Raw genomic sequence first — 22,990 nt, forward strand, 5'->3', positions numbered from 1 at the left:
GTTTTCTAGTTTTGTTCTAAAAAACGAAGGTGCAATAAAATTCGTTAAGCTCAAATCAAGTTTCGGGCAAATCTCAAGTTAATTGATGTATATAAGGACATTCTCCAAGTTTTGATTTTGAGTATGGTAGAAATCTGTAGTGAGCTTCATAAATCATCTTTCTTGATGTGTTTGTTCGGACTGTAAACATAAGGCTAAATTCTCAGAGCTTTAAATCTCTCTACCTATCAACCCCGACAGGATTAATTACATCAGCTACGGTTTCTGTACAATGTTGGAAAATTAAACACGGATGGTCAAGGTTTTCACATTAATGGATATGTAAACCTTGGCTGAATTGTAAGTTTGAGACAGCTTTTCGTTTATTTAATTATACCTTTTCGGCTTGACAGCACTTGACAAACCTTTCCCGAAATAAAATATGTTAATACCGAGGGTCAAGATGGTTTGTCTCATTTGAATTTGATAAATGTCAAAGTGACAGTTTAAAACCAAAAGCTTGTCTTTTGCTTTTGTCACTTTGACAGTCATGGATGAATCAATAACACGACATGCCGTGCAAAATTCATTCTTGATCACCCGTTATTTTACGTAAAATAGTGTTAAGGAGTTTCATTTTTGCGTTTTACAAGAGATTTATTAAAGTGCTACCGTCCTTGTACGTATCGACTTTGAAGGATTATTCACAATATCGACGACAAACATCGTTAACTTCTTGCTTTTGTTATACAAACAAAGCTAACAAACTAAATATAATTAACACAGAAGATAGAACATAACTAAACATTTTTAAGCAGGTTTTAGTTTCGTTGAGTTGTGAAGCAATTTTTGATTTAATATTTGATTACAAAGGAGATTGGACAGAAGACAAACATTTACCTAAAAGAGAGACTGAAACAAGTAGCAAAGACAATAAGAAAGGAGACACTAAGTGTGGATGCGAAATATTTTATCTCCACCTTTCGATATGTAAATTTAAAGCGATCGACCAAACAAACAGAATAAGGAAACGACTGCCTGTGGAAAAAGCTGTATCAACAAGAGAAAATTGGGAGTGAGTCTAAAGCCTCAGAACTGATAAAGAGACATAAAACTTTAAGAAAATGAATAATTTAAAAGCGCAACATGTAGTCAAAAGCGAAAAAGATAGTTTAGACATGCATATTGAATGACAGTTTAATTAAAGATTTTGCGGCAAAAATGTTTCCATTTCAGTACATTTGTTGGCTGGGAAATGGTGCAAAGGAAACGCGTTGGTTACTCATTAAAGTGTTGTAGAAATTCGCCATATCTACAACCCTGTTTGGTCATGTGGCATTATCAACCATACAGAATGTTCACATCATTAACCCGCCATACATGATGCTCATGACCCACTCGGTTCGGGATGTCAGGAGTTTAATATAATTTCGGCCTCTAAAATGAAACCGAAACATTTGCAGTTATTAATTCCAATTTACAAATAACCGATATCGCATTATTAACTGATGTAATTTGCTGGTAATAGAACTCTCGCAACTGCAAATGAATTGTGGCATTAAAGGTCTAGTTCGTTTTAATTAAAGTTTGATTATAAATTTAAAAGGAGCTCAATATTGAAACCACTATTCCACTTTTCCTGATGTTCTCAGTTCTTGTGGCGGATTTATTGCCGAGAATATTTCCATTATCCTCATTACAGTTATATTTCGCCGTTTAATATGCATTTTACCAGATACGTACAGTAATTTCATCATGTTTCGTAATTTGGTTTTTCGCATGAAATAATTAAGTACACAGCTTCACTATACACACCACCATAATCCGGTATATTCGCAACTAGAGGTAAATGCAAATACATATAATACACGATTACCAACGTTTACCAAACAAAAATAAACCTAAAAACTATTCAAACAGAAACAGAAATGTTAGTACATTACTGACAAAGCTTCTTTTCTTTGGGTTCGTTAATTAGAATAATATGACGTACTAAAACATACTTAATCATGAGTAACGCAGTGAAATTAATTTTAATTTAATTAGAGCAAACTCGGCTAGAGCTTTTATCTTTTTTATGTAGCTCATTTGCACCTGCTCTAATCTGTTTTCTTTTCCTTTCTACACGAACTTGTACTTGAGTTTAATAGTAAATAATTCGCGTTAGAGCTGCATTTGGCTGGATTTCCTACGTCAACAAAACCTTTTTTCTTTTCTCTAATTGTCTCTAAGTAAATATTTGAAACTGAAAGCATCTGGCGTCATGCCAGCAAAGATTTCATATTTTGCATTTGAAATGATAATCGTGGTGTCTTCATCGATACTGTCACATAATAAAGCAAGTGTCAAGTTGTTTTAGTGCATGAGGCAATTATTTCCCACGGCTTTCATTATTAAAGTTCATTAATCTTACATATCGTTTCGCTAACGTTCTGTTCCAAACTTCGTGAAGTTTCATGACATGACTCACGCATAATAAACTTCGTACCTTAGAAGTTGCACTTTATCAATATACGCAGATATTTTAAGGGCCTCTACAGACACCTAATTATAAAATTTCGCAAAAGTTCAATAAGAACGTTTTGACGGGTAATCGGCGATGATTAATGGACGTTGTTATAATCACTTCGATCGACAGCATTTCTTAACTTTACTTAAATTACAAATTATTTTCAATTGCAAGTTTTACCGCGATAAATCTAAACCACGAGAACTTAACTTTTTCTCAGGGTTTCGTTACGTATTTGCAAGCAGATCTGGTTTTGGAATCATTCTAATCAAACAAGGAATCTTCATCCAAACAAAATCTGAGAAAATTGAAGAAAAAATCTCTTAAGGTTTTTTTTATTTGTCAACACACTGCATACCGCTCACACTAAATTCCGTGGGCGCTTCCAACATCAAAAGATACATCTATTTCGTACAATAGTCGTTAATGGGAAGAAAACGCACAAAACACAATCCTGTTTGTGAGTTTTTCCATTTATTATTTTAATGTGTATTGCATCCTTTCACACTTATCTAGAATCGCACAATATTTTTCTTGGACATAAATGTAAGATGTTTTTGTTGTGTTAATTTAATGAATTGACGAGTAATTTTTCTTTATTATTAGAAGCCTCCGGCGTATTCGTTCATGAAAGGCTTCATTTTGAGTTGGTTCAAAGCACGCGTCTCAAACTTATTATCAGTTTTCTATTGGAAATAAGAGTTATTGCTACATTTGTTTGCTCTGATAAAGCTATAATTTTTCAAATTTCGATAACATTCTTTAAAATGCTACTTTTATTAACCAAGGAAGGGTCTTAAAGCAGTAAATAAAATTCATGTTGCCTAATGACATCTACAAGCGTCTTTCGTTTACGTTAATGGGAAGTTTTTAAAGTCGTGAATTCGTGGACGTTGTATCTAAAAATAAAAATTTATTTAGGAATATTTTTCCCGAGATGAGCATCTGCGAGATTAATGTAGGAGCTTTTGAGAATAAGCGTCCTTTGCGAGGTTATAAATAAAACTGTAGATATGCAAATTCTGTTGAGTAGTTTGGTGCAATAGGTCAACGAGATTTCACCTCAGATTGGCGCTGATCAGGAAAACTAAAATTGTATTTGGGTTATCTTAATTATAAATCTCTAAGGATAGTTTATTGTGAAAGCGCTATGACAGAGAGAAATGTTAGAATTAAAACTACCATTTTCTCTGGAAAATGCTTCGAAAATTTTCGGGATCTCCGAAATGATTAATTATCATAAGCTGATTCATACAAATCTATAGAGTTCAACCCCTAATCCCGTTCGGTGTGAACTTGCTGATTGATTTAGTTCGTGTTTCACTTTGACGGTAATTATCAAAATGTGATGAGGGTTTAGATCTTTGAGATTTTTTCCAGTATTAGGTGCTATAAGACCATCATCATATGCGAACATTCGATTAAAGTCCTCTAGACTGTTCAAATAGTAATTTATCTTTGTTTAGTCCCGTGTGCGGCAGCGTCGCTTTTTCAATTCGACGGAGTTGCCGTTATAAATCAGAGTGTACAACCCACTTCAGATGATTGCGTCCTGGGCTCTCTTCTCTGCAAAACGCGCTAATCCTTCTACGCCTATGATTCCTTGCCCATTGCCCACACTTGTCCTTTACCGTCCATCGATCATGTCTTATTTCACCTTGTTATTTAATTAAAGTACTACCACTAAATCTTCCACAGTCATTTTTGTCCTCGTATAATTTGTAGTGCCAGCAAATCCAATTACAATTACCTTTAATTAACTCCAATCAGTGCATATAAATATAACCAACTCTAGAGCAGGACTGAATTAAGCCACGTCACTTTTAATTACCCACATTTACATATCTATTCTTCGTTCGCTTCTCTGAATAAATTGTATACATGATTAACCGTCACGTTTTCCGGAAATCAGTTTGCGAAGTTATTTTATGCTTTGCCCCCAGAGATCGACACCTCTCAAATGAAATAAAATTCTTCGCTTAAAAATCCAATTCAAGCCAGGCCACATAACCACAAATCCTGACCATTAAAACGCAATTTGTCGACCGTTTTTTTAGTATAAAAATGAAAAAATTAAGGGGTATTATAACGTTATTTGAAGATTGTGATTTTGATTTGTCCAGCAAACACTTCCAGGACGGCTCACTTCATTAATTTCCTTTCACGTAACCTTCATGATTGTGTTTTGGGAAATGCTTTCGGCGGAATCTGGGCAGGCTATTGTGATAACAATTAGGATTTTTCTGTGAGTTGCATGTCGAAAGGCTATTAACTCTGTTATGTTAAAAAGTCGAGCTAAAGTTAAACTAAATTTGCTATATTTTTCTAGTGCATGCATGTGTAACGTGAGATAATTTAGCAGCGCTTATAAACCTATTATCTATTATTATGTTATCATTAGCATCTCTTGATAGTAATCTTAGTCCATAAATAATAGCGTAAAAACATTTTTGTAAACAATACATAATGTGGAGAGTTTTAATACTTGCAACATTTGTGGGATGCATTTATTCGCGATACTTTGTAAGTTTTTAATTTATTCCACAGCAGAAAACACTGATATTCTATAGATTGTAGGCCCTGCCCAAATTCGGATTTTAAGTCTAGTACCATGCAAGGAAGTTCCTGATGCTCCTATGCAGTTTCTGATTAAAAGTCACATGTATAATAGGACTACACAACTTTTAGACGCGTTTTTGCAAATTCCCATGGATTTGGATGATAACGTAACAGTAAGTCTGAGGAATCAAATATCATAGTTTACAATCCACAGACAAATAATTGTAATTTAGTTCCGAGCATTTTTTTGGTAAATTGTTTTCACGATCAGTTTTAGATGACTCTAAAATGTGCCCGAATTGATAAAGGCAAAACGCAAGCAAATTCTTTTGAGATAAATGACTCCGCCGCATGCTCAACTTTGTTGAAATATACTGGAGGTTTGTGGATTGACATTCAAAGGCAAATCGGCATGGAACTGGGAACGTGTCCTATAAAAATGGTAACAACTAAAATATGACGTTTACTAAATAATTTTATTTTTAATAGGGAAACTATACTGTGAAGAATATGATTTTGGATTTGAGTAAACTAAACGTGCAGATGATCTTAGAAGGACAATTTAGGACTCGCGTTATGTTAAAGAACGCGACAAAACCTATCTACTGTTCGGATTTTAACATTGAATTGTTGCCTAAAAATCAATAACTAGAAGAATAGTTTTAAGAGAAATGGATAAGTAGGAAATTGTAGAATAAACGTGTCAAACAGTCTGACTCTGGAAAATTATGTTCGGTGCAACCCAACCCAATTAATTAGAAACGAAATACCAGAAATACCAAAAAACCAAAATAAACTCTGCTTTCTAGCTGCATTTTTACTAGTTTTGTTCTGTACTGCTTAAAGATATAACTTCTGACAAGACAATAAAACTGGGAAGCTCTCTGAAATGAAACTTCCGCTTAGCTTCCCGTTTAGTTTTAATTTAATGAGTTTGCAAAAAACGGAGATGGTAATTATAAATACCTTACTTGTTGCCAGTTTAAAATATTATTCCTTGTCGTTTTCGTAGAATACATATTTGTTACGGATAAAACATCAAAGACCTACACAATATGTATAAATATGAAATTCCTGTGCCTGAAGCAAAGCATTAATATAATTGGCATCCCTTTCTGTCATCTATCAAAATGTGTGAAAGGCAGGCGCATTTGAAAGAATTTCAAATTCTGGCCGTTTTTACGCGACCTGGCAAACCCTCATATTTATTGTAATGACTTTTGATTAATTCGATGCTCTTGACGGGTTTTCAGGAGGGGACTCAAGAACATTTCCATCGTTTAAATGCAAATCTGATGCAATTATTACCGGGAAAAGTATTAGTTATTACGTCCCTCGTCTCTCATTCACGTAATACGCGTTAATCCTTTCCACAATAATATCCACAATTTCATGTTCATATTTTTACACCCTGTTCTGAAAATTACAGTGTGCCATCTATTAAACTTTAAAACCCACTCCCTGCAGTACCGAGCGGATTTATTAACATTGTAGTATATAGCTTTTTAAAAACCCACATGAAAATTTAAGCCTGTCCCCCATTTCCGTTTTATTTACAAAAAAACGGATCAATAATTACCAAACAGCTATTTAAACAGTAATCGAATCAAATCAGGAAATCTTCAAAGTTTCAAAGTTTTACCCTCATTATAATCAATTTGGGTATTTGGTTAGGTCGCATAAATGAGGAGGCGTGGATCGATTATAACCGGTCGATTGGTCTTCGCCACTTTAGACACAGCTGTCGGTAATTATCAAAAGAAGTCGCCCGTTTAATCAGGTAAAGACGTCGTTCCACGTGTTTTTCAAACACCACAGATGGTGCATTAAATGCAAACGTCCTTCAACAATGCCCGAGAAGCTTCGTAAACGAAGAATTTTAATTTTGGACCCTTTGCGAAAGCTCCCTTTATCAAATCTGCAAAAATAGTCGTTCAATATTAAAGGCCGTGTTATATTAATATTGCACGATCCCCAGCTAGATTTTAGATTTCAATATCCGCAAAATTAATATCAGGAGATCAATAGAAACATTGTAATAGAAGACTGATGACCGTGAAAGAGTTCAAAGAATAATTGAAAAATCAACTACAATAGTGGAGCCGCGAAGCCATTACTGATGTTCCAGTTTAAACCTTTTAAATTGAGTGAAATTAAAGGGGCTGTAACTTACTAAAAAACCTCAGAGAATCATCGTCATAGAGTCTCTGGCTTGCCAATAAAGTTATTAAATACATAATCAATAAATCTCGGAAACGGCTTGATTCGCCATTGTACGTTTAACCCTAGAACAATGTGGATAAAACGGCAATAAAAACTGCTTATCGTCAAGACATTATCGTCAACATAAATTTCACTAACTTGAAATATCACGCCTTCTGCAAATGGAGAAACGTCAAGAAAAAAATTATAACAAATGAGTAAATAATAGTAGAGTAATTATTCTTTTCCATTAGTTTTCAAACTCAGTAAGCCCGCCTACTGTCTGCCTAGGAAGGATGTTTAGAAAATATTTTTATCTTACATTGACAGATAAAATGTTTTCTGAACTTCCATAATTTATTACTTTGCTCCTCCCATTGAAGTAGAACACCGCAAAACGGTCAAACAACAAGTAAACAAATCGCGTTTTCTAAAAAGTAAAAAGCGGAAATTTTCTGAGAGCTTGTTTTTGGCATTAATGAGAAGAATCCGCAAATGAAATAATCGCCTAAAGCATGCAAGATTACCCCTGCAACACGCATTGCTTGGAAACGCGGAGTTTCTATTAAAAAAACAAGTTTTCAGGGTAATTTAAATTTTGAACTGAATTATGGCTATACAATATTAAATTAAAAAGGTTTTTTGCATAGAGTTTTAGTTGAGGGGCAAACATAACAAACATCAAAATACACCAGTGTTTATTTTAAATTTTTGTGTTAAATTTCTACAGCTGAACCACACAAATTTGCATTTATTAATCAAAATATTATTAATTATAACTTTCAACATTAACAATGGTGGATGCGCCGGGACCATTTTGTTTTAAATCTAAAATCGTTACGGCTTGAAGAAATTGAGCTGAAAATTGACAAGAATTGCAAATTCAGCAACGACTTCAATATTTAACTACAAGATAATGTGAAGAGTTTCTCAACTCCTGTAAATACAGTTAATTAAAAAGTATTAAAATTTGTGGCATCTATTATAATAAAATCGGAAAGTTTTTATCGCATTAATTAAATGTCTTAAACCTGCCGGATTCCACAAAAATTTAAGTGTATCCTCTTATCGACGGATGAGATAAGTGGTTTAAAACAAATTAGAAGGAAGCAGTTTTTTTTATCTCGTATAATGAATAAAGTCAATACCTGTTGGTGTTAAGTCACTCGTGCATTGAAAACTTTACTTTTAGATCCGATGTTAACCTAGGCGACAAAGTGATAGTAAAAATGAGATACAATATTTCTGCGTATTTGAAACATTACGCAAGTTTCTGGAAACAAACGGATGCGTGCCACCATCCGGTGTCTCTTGTATTTTCCTTAGTTATATATTCCTGAAATGTCTCGAGCTGTGCCCTTCCCACAAATGAGAACAAAATAATAGCAACTTTTCAAGGAAAAATATATTTAAGCGACCGCTGCGAAAGAGACAAATTGCAAGATTTTTTTGTTTGAGCCACAAGCGTAGAACTTTTTAAATAATACTCGTTTTTTATACGCAACTTCACATGTAAGTTACAAATTTATGCTCTGCCTCAATTCTACAACACGTAAATCCAAATAAAATATTCATATCACAGCTGTTGGATTTATCCATTGTCACGGCTTGCCATATTCACATTTACACCAAAATTAAGCCAATTCGACAGTTCAGAAGAACAATGGAAAATTGGTTTTCAATTTTTAATCAATAAGAATTGATTTCGAGTTTTAGGGTGGTTTAAGTTATTTAACTAGATTAATTATGCTAATTGTTGTCTGATTCTGTTGTTCAACAAACCAGAATTATTGTGTTTAAACATCGAGGGGAAAAACATATTTTGTTGTGTACTAAAATCATAAACAATCAATTCATAATTAATATTTTTTTTACGGTTGACACGTATGTGGTACTTAATGTATCTTTTCTTTTATGGTATTTTTTAATTTAAAAAGATTTGTCATTTAACAAAGTTCGATGTTATTTATATTCCGCATTTCTCAGCCCGCACCATTCACCCAGTTTTTCGTTTAAACGGTTTGGCAAGACTTTGTTAATCGATTTCTCCCAACATATTTTAGTCACTTTCTTTGGATCTCATATTTAATGGCGGTCTTGGGAGTCAGTTGAAACGCGCTCAAATCAATAGATTTGTTAAATTTTATCTCTTCAAAACCTGACCAATTTTACTTCATTGGTTTAGAAAATTTTCACGTACAGGTCTGAATTTTTTCATTTTTTTGTCCAAGTTTTGTTTTATCTATATTTCACATTTCTCATTTCGTGTAATTTATCCAGTTTTTCGTTGTAAAAGTTTAGCAAGTCTTTTATGAGATATGTTCGTGCCAACGCAAAACTGCTGAGGCAAATAACTTTCAGGGCGCAATAATAAATTTTGCTGTTGTGTAAATTTACGTTAGTTTTAATGAACGCGACAATTGCCGTTTTGTCAGTGTTGGTCCCTTGGGCAAACATTGATCGAACCCTCCAAAAACAGCGTTAAGTGAAGGAGTGGAATAAAAGGCTGGGAGTTGTGAGTGGGTGACAGTTTGCCCCACTCTGTATATAAAAAAATCTTGATTTAAAGCTACTATAGAAACACTTACAAGTATAAGACCCAGGTCAACACAAAGAGAAAGGTTTTCTCAATGGGCGGATATTTTATTTCAAAGATACGGTTAAATTTAAGAGGTGTTTTATTTCAAAAGCGAGTTAAACCGGTGTGTTTTGAATGCGAAAAATAGCATTTCTTATATACAAGTTCGATTTTATCAGCCAACCGCATGTTCCGGCCACCGCTTTTCTAGACTCTGTCTCTTAATTATCAAAGATAAAACACAAAGAAGGGTGTACATTTCAATCAGCATCAATGTCAATGTTAATCCGATTTACTGAGCTTTTTCTTGGATGTAGTACAAGTTTTACAACAATGATCTTTCCTTGCCGTTTTTCTTGTCAGAAATAGAATACATCACATAATAAGAGACTAAGATCATGTATCTCAGCAACTGATACTTACGTCAGCGAGATTTCCCAGTAACTAGACTAAATGAGGCAAAGCGAAAGTACCCTTGTCTACCAGCAATGAATTAGACTCATTTTTAAGGGTATATTGTTCTGGAAGCGACATTAATAACGACTGCTGTCGTAAATCTCACCTAACTTTACCAATACGACAAAATCTGAAATAAGCCCCTCAAGAGCGCTTCGTTTCAATTTCGACAAAGAGGATAATTGTTTGTTCATACAAACCTAAGAACACTCCCCAACGTAATTTACAAAACGTTACATCTTTGTTGAAAAAAATATCAATCAAACAAACATTTATTTCACAAAGAATTTGGTGCAAAACAGAATTCAAGCATTGTTAGTGTTGTGTACTGCACGTAAAGACGCACTGTATATATTTGAGGATGCGGAATCGCATATTAATTAAGTGCGCGTGGGTAGATGTCCAAATATGCACTACAATGATAATAGTACAAGCTTGATCAAAGGGGAAATTTGTCCCATAACCAATAGGACACAACAGGTTGACATTTAATAAATACATTTATTCCGGACCTTTGAGCATATACATGAACCGTAATAATATAATTTTATATTTGTGCAAACATTACAGTTAAATTTTATTATATTAAAATTCTGGTGCATGCGTCAGGCTAATATTTACAAATGCAAGTTTACCGTAGAAATTTTAATTCTCTTGAGGCAGATTAACACAATTCAAATTTGAATGAAACAGAAATAAATGTCAAAAAAAAGAAAAAAAACAATTTCGAGCAGAGCGAATAAGAAAGTTTTTATAAAATTGCATCCCATGTCCTTTCCCAACTACAGTACTTTAAAACTGATGTGAAAAAGTTACTTTAATTTTATTCTTGTTGAGTTTTCGTCCTAAACTAAATCGATTGCAGCAATAAAGTTCCGTCATTTTCGTTATGTTTCTTCCGTGGAAGAAAAAATATATCGAGCTATAAATATTTTTGCAAGCAAAATCGAGAATACGGGGAGTTTACTCTAGCCTGTTTCGGCGTTCATAAATCGATAGAACTACATGAGGTCCACGAAAGCACTAAACCGTATTACGAGTGACTTTGCAAAATTTTCATATTTTTAAATCAAGGGCGTCTTTGGTTTGAATGAGGTGTCACACGTAAATGAAAAAGAAAATTATCTCAATTTTCATTTTAATTCTGTCGGGTTTAAAAATAATTTAAGTTGAAAGGTTGGCAGCAAACTTATATCGGAGATGAAAGGTTTTGTGATGAGTCAGCTGAAACAAACAACCAGATTTTCGACGTCAGAACTTTACAAGTGTAAATCTCTTCGACCACTCAAGTGGTAAGTCGGAAGTCCTCCATATCATTCATTAAAAAAAATTGTTACCTTTTACATTCCTCAAATCCTAGAGTTCTGTCCAAAGTCAAATTGCAGAACCGCAAAAAGTCTTTTAATTAACGAGTATAAACTGCAATTTGATCACTCTGAAACTCTTAATGAAATTGAACGTAGCGATTTTAAGACAGAAGCGAGACCTGAAATGTCAACATTGTAACTGAAATATTTTCCTATGAAAAATCTGTAATATTCAAACAATATTTTCCCAAGTTAGCTTCTATTGGAAAGTCAACTTTCCGTGGGTTATTTTGAATAATGTCCAACTACAGGCTATATAAAACTCGTTCTATCGAGACATTTACAACGAAAATTTACCGGCACAAATGTGAAAACGCTGGTTTTTGGAATGTCAACGTTTTAAGTTTACAAATAATTTTCAAAAAATTATCATATAAATGAAAACTACGCAATATCACCGATGGCTATCATGTCGTTGCTTCAGAAAAGTGATTAAAGACTGTAACCGGCTTTTTATGGACCATAAAACATGCTGAAAAGCTAAAAACTGCCTCGTCTGCTATACGTACATTTTCTCTCAATTGTCATACTGGAAAAAGCACAATAACAAATTGTTTAAACTTTTGGAGCTCAAACTGAGCATTTTTATTAATAGGTTTTAGCTGTTACCGTTTACAAATTTAATTAAAACTCACGTATTAGGTAAGTAAACAGGATCAAAACTTCTAAATTAACTTTAAACTTGGAATAAAACTACATGGGATTTTTTTTGGATTCACACCGGCAACGTTTAACATCGACAGGTCTGCTAAATTTTAATGTTTTTGTAAAGACTAAACGTTTATCTTATGGTTGAGTTCCTAATTAATTTCGTACTTTTTCAGAGTCCATTTTAACATAAAGCAATTAATTAGGCAGACTGTTTACTTGCAAAAGCAAAACGAATCCTAATTAAATATCGCTGCAACACTTTAGGAGATTCTATTATTTGCTGAATGCTTCTGTCAGATGTGACATTTTCATGCTGAAATTTGTCCCGCAATAAAACGTCGAGTATTTGTAGTCTGCTTTCGTTGGACTGAACATTTTAAGAAAAATTCTACTTTCGTTCAGAAGCGAAATTTTATTATTTCCTAAATGGTTGTTAAAAAGTGAAATCATGGCATTTTGAGCCCGAGAAAGATTGCAGTGTCTTTTTTATTCAGCCTTTTTTATCGAACGCTCAGTAAGTTGTGCATAAGTAAGTCTGCAATTGAGAATTCGGTATCTCCCGTGTGGGCGTCAATTTTAGTGTAAAAAAATGTTGATTGTGCTCTATCTTAGCTGTGATTTAGCAGGTCAAATAAAAATTTATCGGCGCTAGTATCTCATAGATACAATCTCTTTGAAGGCAGCAGTAAAGTAAATTTTGTATTGCGTGAATGAAGTTCCTTACAGATTTCCGAAAATTCATGAGAAGGTAAAATTATGAGGCTCGCTTTTCATGGAAAATCGTCACGACTCGCCCGGGAGTTGAATGAAAACCGTCATAAAGCTCAGGAAAGTGCACTCATGGGCGGAAAATAATTATTATGGATCGAGATAGTTTGTAGGTATTAATAATAGTTTACCGGAACTAACAGATAACTACTTCACGTTTTCACAACACAGCATGAAAAGCTGTTGAATATTTCAGAGGAAGTTATTTACAGCCTTATTTTTACTGACAGCTAGGAAATTGTTTTCTACTAACATAATTTAGACTGAGTTAAATGTCTGGCGTTTTTAATAATATTCTGAAACTGGCTTTAAAAATTTTGCTTTTCAGATTATAGGGTCAAAAAGTTATTTGATTTTTAAAGTGGACGTGTTTTTTTAAAACGGGTGTTTTGGGCGTTGTTTCCGCTTCCCAGTTAAAAAATTAGAAAATAATTAACATTTGCACGAGAATTGATTACGTAAGTTCTGCCCACTAACCGAACTTCCAAATGTCAAAAGTTCAAGCTTCGGGTTTCATTAAAAATTTACCGGGTAAATATTACCGATAATTTAATTACTTCTTGTAATACTGAAATTACGGTAGAATTGTGAATTACATATTTATGGAAAGTTCACCTAATAAAAATCTCAAAGTTTTTTTGCTTTACGTATATTTGCAACGCACCGTTGATTGTAACAACAAAGTGGTTGTTTCTGACATAAAACCACATTTACGCCTCCACATACACGTTAATATAGCCATTTGTATTAAAATTGAAGTGTATTTTAATACATTAGTACCAAAGCAGTATTTCATGTGTTGAATTGGTCATATTCGCAATCAATAATTCCATAGGTTTAATGACATGGAAAGCCCTGCTGATTCACTTAATCTCCTAGTTTGCATTACATTCTGGATTACGTGCCAAGTTTTGCACTGACACGAAGAATTTCGTTATTATCGGAATCTGGCCATCAATAATTAAAATATAAGTTTGGTATGAGTTTACAAAGTATAAAGTGGGTGTTCCATTAATTGTCACTTAAAATAGCAGTGCTTTTAAATATTCGACCTGTCATTTCCACGCTGCTATTTTAAACGAATTTATTTAAACTCGATCCAATCTTTCGCACAAACTGTAAATGATGCTGTAAATTGTAAATTGTTGGCAATAAACAAGAAATTTCCGCAAAAACCAAATTTGCAATGGAGATTTTGATAGTTTTTTGACAATCTTAAGTGCAAATTTAAATACGTTCTAAACCGCAAAGGCTCAAGTAATTACTTTCTTGACGTAATTAGATTAAACGTTGCTCGCGTTTGGGGTACGTAGATCTTTAGTCCCCTGAGCCCAAGGGTGCCTAATATTTACGTCGTAAATTTGCTGTTAAAACGTTTACAATTCGTCCTCGACATTTAATAATGTTACACATCACAGCATGACTTTGCCGAGATTCTCATATTTTCATGTAAAAATCTACATTTTTAACCACTCAACATAATAATTTATTCCTTCAGGAATCTTGGATTTTTAAACAAGTATTGATCAAACCGTAAAATGCTAATATTTAGTTTGTTATGGCGCCCTCAAATTGCGATTGAATGTCATAACGCGCGTATTTATTAGGGAAATTTTTAACAGATAATTTGACTATAACAGCGTTTTTAAAGAAAATTATAGTTGCCGAAATAAGGGAAGTTTGTGACCCAGATCACAGATAACAATTCGCAAAGCTCGGTTGTAATTTTGTAATTACAGTGATCTGCTTTTTAGTGATACTTTTAACTTCAAGATTGAAAAACTTTGTGAAATGTGAACCTTTGTCGTTCGATAAACTCGCTCAAGATTAATGCAAATTTTATTGATAGGGAAATCACGGTCATTCTCCCATCACTCCCAATATAAATTTAATTACAAGTCATCCAACTGTTGCGCAAGAAAAATCACATGTTTCTTGTCACATTATTCTTCCCTTCGATTACTGATAATAACGTTTTACAAAAGAATCTTATTTTCATTTTTAAAGTTATTGATCATAAACGCGGGTACTTAATTCGCCAGAATCCGCCGCATTAGTTGAATTCATTTGCGTGAAAATTTTAATATTCTCACTGAAACGTTTTTCCAACAAACAAATTTAAAGCAGGAACTCAGAAATATTATACCAACAATACATTTTCAACGACCGTAAAATTTAACAATCTTTTTGCTATCTAATCTAATTACGTTCAGCAACCAAACTACAGGTATATTTCAGTATATGTAAATCTCCTTTTAACTATAAAAATAAATTGCCACCTCTGTATTGATCTTGCCAATTTTATGTCGTACGTGCGGGTTTGAAGTTTTTCGTATATTTTATGTAACGAAGTTGTTCAAGATATTGAAATTCCACTCTTTGATGATTCAAAAATACGAGTCAGGAACCCTGCAATAAGGCTCAACATTGGTGTGAACCGACGTTACATAAATTTAGAAAATTAACTGCCAGGTCCTATTGTTTGGAAAGATGAATAAAATGTAAGAGATAACTACTAAATTATTGTCTGAGATGAGGGGGCTGCAGAAGTGGATTGTTGATCGTGTTTACGAGACTGCAACATCGATTTTGAGGAAGACGCTCCTTGGAAAATAGGTGTTGCATCTCACACCCGTCTGAGTAGTCCTAAATAAATAGAGTGAACATAAAAACCGAGCTGAAACTATCATTGCTCCAAAATTTGATCAGTTTTGGCGGAAATAAAAGCAGAACGTTGGAATTTTAATCAAGCCGAAAACACAATTCAAATTAAGTCCAATTAAAATGATAAAATTAATACATATTTGTAATTATTCACATTATTTTAAAATTGCGGAGCGACAAATAAATAACACGCTGTGTTTTCCAGTTGGATTAAAATCTAACCAACAATTTAACATTGAACAATTTTACTGAAAACGTTGTTAAGATAAACAAACGCGGCGTTTTCTAATCTTTATTAGAAATACCTGTTGTTAGAACCACTTATGATAAAGTCGGAATCTTCTAATGGTTGGTGTTTCTAACATTGCCGAGTGCTCTGAAACTTCATGACAGTTGCAAAAGCCCATAATGTTTACGCTTGGTCGCATTACTACATCATTTACAAATTCCTTGAAAAGTTAGAAGTTGCGGAATTAAATTACCCTACCGAAAAATATGACTATAAACCAAACTGATTGCTATGTTTATTTAATCAATTGTTAAATTTTCCCAATTTATTCGTTTTGAGTAAGGCTTTGCTAATTTGGCGAAAAAATTTAATAACGACAGCCTTAAGTAATCATTTTAAAACTTAATCATCAAACCGCAGCAGGAATCTCAAATAATTGGAGCTCGGTGATACGAGCTTGAAGAAAAACAGATGAGAAAACAGTCTTGAATCTCACGTGGCAACTTCGGGAATCGTTTTAACTTTTCTGATTGCTTTTCTTTGATATGTATTCACGGTATGAAAATAAATTAGAAACTACAACCACACATGACGACTCCTAAAACGACAACACTTTTTTTTCAGCAAGATTCAATGTGAAAAGTCAATTTATGCACATCAAAATCTGCTTTAAATCGTAATTTTTGGGTAAATTCCAGGAATCACTCATTTGGGAACGAAGGCTGTAAAATATTAACACAACGTTTGTGTGTTTCTACGTTTTCCTGAGCCCCATTTATTTTTGTTTGTGGGACGATCCAATAACACGAGCAATTAAAGATGACCAAATTAGGCAGCATTTTCCCCACACAATTTGCTGGTTCAGACCAAGTTTCGAAAATAATTGTCGATATTTGAACACCCGATGCAAGAATTTTCATTATAATAATTAACATTTAACATGAACTTACATATCAAATCTCATTTCTACTACGTTCAAGCAAATACATTGTTCAGATTTTCATCATTTAATTCTAAATATTCAAACAGAACATAGAAATTTAATAGATTATGTGCGAATGACTAGATTAGTAAGCGCGAATACAACACTAGCACGGTAACGAAGGAAGGAAGACGGAAATAAAATCTGTTTCCGACTTATTTAGCGCGGATCATTTAAAAATGTTCTCTCCAAAAAAAAAATGAGGTAATACTTCTACATGATTCAATTGCAAAAGAAAACATAATTTTTCAACTGTTAAAAGTGTAAATAAAAGAACAGATATAAATTTGGAGTTGAAATCGAATTCAATTATCAAATTACTTTGCTGGGGAAGTTGACGCTTTGGAAACACGTAAATAATGCGACAGACCCGAAACTGCGCTTAAAAATCTATAAATTACAGCCACATTTTGAATTTATATTTTGTTTTTTCCGAACACAACGTTGAGTTCGAACAATCGTGACACGGATGGAATATTCGAGTTTAAAAGTTGGCGTCATTTTGTTTTACAAAACCCGTGGTAACCTGTTTACACGAATTCAAGAATTGTCGGACGGAGAGAAAATCGCATTTTATCTAAAGCTTTTTCATCAGTAAATAATAGGAGTGGTTTAATATACTAAATATTTCCTTTTCACCGAAACCCTAAACTTAGTTCCGTAGCCCGAGATTGTTTTGCTTGATAACTGACATTGGATACACCCCAAATAAATTCGTTTTATTTACAAATAGTAATTAATTTTAAACGACCGAAATAATGTAACATTAATTAACGTAAAACTTTGGAAAAACAATTAAAGTTCTATAAGAGGAATTCGCAACACTAATTGAAGCCCAATTTCCGCTGTACTTTTTTCACAAATCAGAATGACGTTCTAATAAAGGAGAAGCTTTCTCGACGAGAAAAGAGGTAAATCTTGACAAACCAAAGTTGAAAAACCGAAATCGAACGTTTTTGTTAGTTGAGTTAAAGAAAAACTGCCGCTGAAAGAATCGACACAAAACAAAAACGCGGTTTTGATCAAAAACATCTCCTTGTTCTTAACTCTTCATGTAACAATGTTAGTGGGGAAAAACAGCTCAGATTAGAGAGTTTACCTCATCCACCTTGATTTGTAATTGTTTCAGCTTTCATGAATAGCGAACAGGTGAAAAACATTTAATCGGTTAATGTACTGTTTATGTAAAATTTCGTAGATATTGAAGCATCAAAATTTCTCACTTCAGATTTACTGTTCAAATTTCTTTAGACGTTTTATTCAATTTGTACCTGGAAAACCAAATCTCCAAACATCGTTCAGCTCAAGTAAATAGAACCGAAAATGAAAAACTGGGCCATCGAAAGACATTTATTGTGCTTTAGCTATTGATTGAAACTGTTAAACTTTTCGAAACTATTTTTAATATAACATTACTTGAAAATATCATCTTCTTGCTCAGAAAGCATGAAATTGCGGCATCAGCTTGTCTACAAAATAAATAATCCCAACTCGAAACTTGTTACTATACATTCCGCAAAAATTGTTTATAGCACAGTTGAAATCAAATGCAAAGAAATGTGTAAATTCTAGTGCTAACTTTTTTTTAAAAACTTTGGTACAATAATTCCTGGGTGTTTTTTTACTTATCTTGACGGGGAGCTTAATTTTATTATTAAGATTCTCAGACTTGTTTAGGAAAACAAAAAGTAATTAATCTATTTATTCAAAGTTAATAAAAAGTTATAGACAGCGACAACAAATAAAGTTAACTGGGATGTCAAATAAAGTTAGTCAGGTGTAAAAGTCACAAAATTGAAAAATTTATCAGCAATATATTACAGCAGTTTCAATTTTGCTTATCCTGCTGGAAGACTTTCTTTAGCTGCAATATTCATTCAATGTTTAATTATCGCCTTTATGAAAAATATTGAGGTTCCGGAAATAAGAATATTGATTGTTTTTCATTTTATTAAAAGCTTTTCTGGTTGAAATAAATTCCAAATGGCAATTTACGTTAAAATGTATACAAACCGAGCTCTTTATTGTTCTATAAGTTACCAGTAATGCCCGCAATGTAGTCATAATAGATAGTGTGCCAAACCAGTTGTAAAAATTCGACGGTTGCTATTTTGCAACGAGGCTATTTGCATATGAAAGACATATTTAATAGACAATATTGCCCCAGTGTCCACTAAGATGGTTACGTAGCGAATTTTATCACTTTACAAATCGCCTACTGTGCGTCGCAAGTAATACAGTTTCCGAGTTTAAAAAAACTTTTGAATTATTGAATCCTAAGCATGAAGCTAATGTGGTAAGTTAAGCTCTAGAATACTTAAAAACACTGCTAACCTTTCAGAAAGTTTAGTAAATTATTCCGAAAGCTCAACTGTGCTTATTACATCATTCGTAAATCTTCTAAAACAAAAAGTTGGAACATCTTATTCACTTTTGTCATTTTAGATCCTTTGAATAGGACTAAACAAATACGTAAATTTCAAAATATAATTTGATTTTTTAACGGAACATTACACTTTTGCCATTTTGTTGCGGAACGTGCTTCAAATACCCAACTACCTTAATACTTAAAGCACATAATGCGGAAATCTCCAAGAGCAGTTTTTCTACGGCCAAATAATCGAGTTTGTGGTAAATCTATTAATTCCATTGATGCTGGTTTAAAACAACGTGCTAGTACAGGTAGGCAATTAACAAGGCAAATTCAGGAAGAGTTAAATAATGTAAATACCAAGAGAATTTTTAAACTGATTTAATCAGGTTTAATTTTGTCTATACTACCCAAATAAGGTGAAAAAAAGTTATCGAAAATAATCAATAAGATTTGGTTCATTTCTGTTTAGATAGAAAAGATGATTTTGTTACGTTTATTTTTAGTAATGATGTTGACTGAAATCATTTTTTTGGGTTTATGTTATTATTGGGTTGAATCTCAGCAGAAGACGTCCGGGTTTGTTACCTGATTCATGTAGGAGCGTACGAACTCCATGGACTGCTCCAAGGCGTACGTATCGCTGCTGCAGGAGTCGATGATGAGGGCCCCAAGAGTGACATTGGGCAGAAGTTCGGCACTGTTGTTGATTTCATCAATTGCGTATAGCATGGCCTCCAGCCTCTGCATGCCCTTTTCCTCTTTGACAGCCCCACAGGGCATATCGGAACGTCCGCTGACCTGTTCGTGCATGGGAAAAATCCCACCGAGGATGACATCTCCAGTGATGCGAATCAACTTCCGGTCAGTTTCAAAATCCGCGTGGGCCGCCACTACCAGCAAGAGGAGCGTAAGCGGCCCCATGAGTGTTTTCCGGCACACCCACTAATTTAAACACCAATTAGGCCAGTGATCGATATTAAATTTCAATCAAGTTTTAATTAATTGTTCAATTAAGCGGAACACTCGCAGGAGATGGTCTCATGTCGGGGTCCACGCGCGGCTGGATGGGTTCAGGGCGCGCTGTTCCATCAAGTGCGCAAGAGTCCAGACTCAGATTTAGCGGCAATTCGCACTCATTTCTGTACTCCTCGACAGGAAAGTTGCGCTAGACTGGATTTCCTCTATGGAGGATTGGATATATAGGGGTTGGCTGGCACCTGCGTGAAGCAGCCCGTTGTCATAGAGATGGAACTAGAGCCGCGACGCCGGCGGCCGCCGGACGCTGCTCTGCGTCCCGGACTTGGTGCCGACGAGGGTCACCCACTAAGAGCTCCACTTCCGCCAAGAGATTGATTCATCACCATCTCAAGACTCCATCTTACGTTTCAAATACACGCAACATAAGCTTCAATCGTTTCATTGCGTCGACTTCTCCAGCAATTTGCACAAAATATTATTCTTTTCCACCCAGACAATCCAGATCAAAACTTTTTATGAAAGTTCAATATTTTACAAATTATTTATTATCTAATGTCATTTTTATATTTTTAACAATTTTTAAATCGTGTTATTTATCAGTTTTCTCCAGCTCCGCACAAAACGATATTCGGAATCAAATTTTTAAAGCCCTTTTGTAGCTCTCAAGTGGGAGCTGTGAAGTGCAAACCAAATGCCGTTGGCAGAACTGTACGACTCAAAAATAGTGCAGAGAACTGATACTGAACCTTGTACTCTTAAGAGCGGTCGCTACCTAAAATCCTTATGGGCAATGCAATGTTATTAAGAAAAATTTTTGCAAATGGTGAGTTCTCTTAGCAGTTTAATTTTGTGTACTCATTTCCATAACACCTTGTATAATATAACTACCTTTTTCTTGAGCGAACAAAAAATAATCAGGTGACGCTATTGGCCTAACAGATGGTATTAAACGACTTTTGCTTGGCATTAAAAATAAAAATTTCTAAAATTTATGGTTTTTTATCTACAATTTAGCAATTTGACAGAGTTAGCATACAATCGATAACTAGAAATTTCCTCAAATTTTATAGCTGTAGCACTAAAATTACCAAAATTACGAATTTCAGAAAGGATAACTTATGGTTCAGCCTCGCCTTAAAAATAAAAATTTCTCAAATTTGTGTTTTTTAATATACAATGTTGAAATTTGGCAGAGTTAATATTCGATTGAAAACTAGTAATTTCTCAAATTTCATAGCTGTAGCACTAAAATTACTAAAATTACGAAATAAAATTACGTCTTGAAAATAAAAATTTCTAAAATTTGTGTCTTTTTATCTACAATGTTGCAATTTGACAGAGTTATTATTCGATTAAAAACTAGTCATTTCCTTAAGTTCAATAGCTGTAGCACTTAAATTACCAAAATTACGAATTTTTGAAAGGATTTCTCATGTTTCTGCTTCGCCTTAATAATTAAAAATTTCTAAAATTTGTGTTTTTTGATCTACAATGTTGAAATTTGACAGAGTTAATGTTTGATCGAAAACTAGTAATTTTCTTAAATTTCATAGCTGTAGCACTAAAATTACAAAAATTACGAATTTTATTAACTTACCCTTTAATCCTGATTCCTATAAGCCATTTCGTCGCGCTCTTACCACTGCATCCCCCTCAGGAACAAGAACCACTCACACGACTTTAGTTTGGTTATCTCGCGCACTAAAAGTACTTCGGCACTGTTTTTCGGGACTTGACTTTGAATTTTAACACTCGCGGAAGATGCGGTGACCGAATTTACGAAGATGTACAAAAGAGGAAATTTCACAGTGGCGAACGACGATGAACAATTTTGGAAAACGCCCAACAATCCCAGATTCTACTGTAATTAAAGAAAAAAATATTAGTGTTTATAAATTTTAGGGGAAACAAACTAACTTACCCTTTAATCCTGTCCACACGCTGCATCGTCAGACTTTGAGCCTCTGCATCCCCTTAGTCACTTTGTTTTAAAACGGTTTTAATTTTATTTCTAAGACACTACTGAAACTGAACTGAACTATCTTGCGCACTAAAAGTTTTGGCACTCGAAATCAATGGTGGAATAAGAATAGGAGGAGTAATAAAAAAAAATGAGAAAATTGGAATAGATAAAATGACAAAAATAGATAAAATGGTGGAATGGAGGAAAAGCACGTCTTTCTTACTCAAAACTCGGAGAACAACTAAATAAATGATGACTTTATTGTACGGTAAAAATTTATTTTGCAAATGCTAAGTGTCTTCTTAACATTCAGACAATATTATGAGAGATTTTTATAAAAATCCTAGGGAAGCGTTAAAATTTTAACGGCAAAAACTAGCTTTTTACGTGTAATCTTATGGCACTTTAAGATCGATTTTCTCGAAAACTGTACGGTAGATCGATTTATAATTTTGGGGAGTTGCTAGTGTACCTCTATTCTAAACATTTGCAAAATCAAAATCCTAGGAAAACGGTTCTGTCGACCCTACTACCTTAAATCCACGTGGATAGAAAAATGAGAAAAATAATATCTGTCTACAATAACGGAAATGAGTTCTAAAAGAAAAATGTCTTTGCTCGTTCGAAAACTTGGTCTGAACTGAATATTTCAGACACGATAAGGTATTTGTGCTAGACGAGTAATTTACTTCATGCACTGACATCAAACATACAATTCTTTAATCTTTTCT

At 33.8% G+C, this 22,990-nt stretch overlaps 2 protein-coding genes across 2 annotated transcripts in view; one reads left to right on the forward strand and one right to left on the reverse strand.

Moving 5' to 3' along the window:
• LOC148167543 (metabotropic glutamate receptor 7-like) overlaps positions 1-20,484 on the reverse strand; it is a 56,428-nt gene extending 35,944 nt beyond the window's left edge. The window contains exon 1 of the mRNA XM_088047969.1: positions 19,904-20,484. Within this exon, the coding sequence (XP_087904095.1) occupies positions 19,904-20,239 (336 nt within the window). The 5' untranslated portion in view covers positions 20,240-20,484. The remainder of the gene's footprint in view (positions 1-19,903) is intronic.
• LOC148167544 (uncharacterized) lies at positions 4,955-5,744 on the forward strand. The gene is made up of 4 exons (XM_088048134.1): positions 4,955-5,011; positions 5,059-5,220; positions 5,325-5,489; positions 5,537-5,744. Exons 1-4 carry the CDS (start codon positions 4,955-4,957, stop codon positions 5,693-5,695), a joined length of 543 nt encoding a protein of 180 aa, XP_087904260.1. The 3' UTR covers positions 5,696-5,744.
• Positions 20,485-22,990: the final 2,506 nt, after the last annotated feature.

Source organism: Gnatocerus cornutus, chromosome 10 (assembly GCF_029298725.1).
Source record: "Gnatocerus cornutus isolate USDA-ARS CGAHR chromosome 10, icGnaCorn1.1, whole genome shotgun sequence".
NCBI classification, from domain to species: Eukaryota; Metazoa; Arthropoda; class Insecta; order Coleoptera; family Tenebrionidae; genus Gnatocerus; species Gnatocerus cornutus.

Coding starts and splice junctions, on each gene's coding strand:
- LOC148167544 (XM_088048134.1), top strand. CDS start 4,955: ATGTGGAGAGTTTTAATACTTGCAACATTTGTGGGATGCATTTATTCG. Junction 5,012..5,058: donor GCATTTATTCGCGATACTTT/GTAAGTTTTTAA, acceptor GATATTCTATAG/ATTGTAGGCCCTGCCCAAAT. Junction 5,490..5,536: donor GAACGTGTCCTATAAAAATG/GTAACAACTAAA, acceptor TATTTTTAATAG/GGAAACTATACTGTGAAGAA.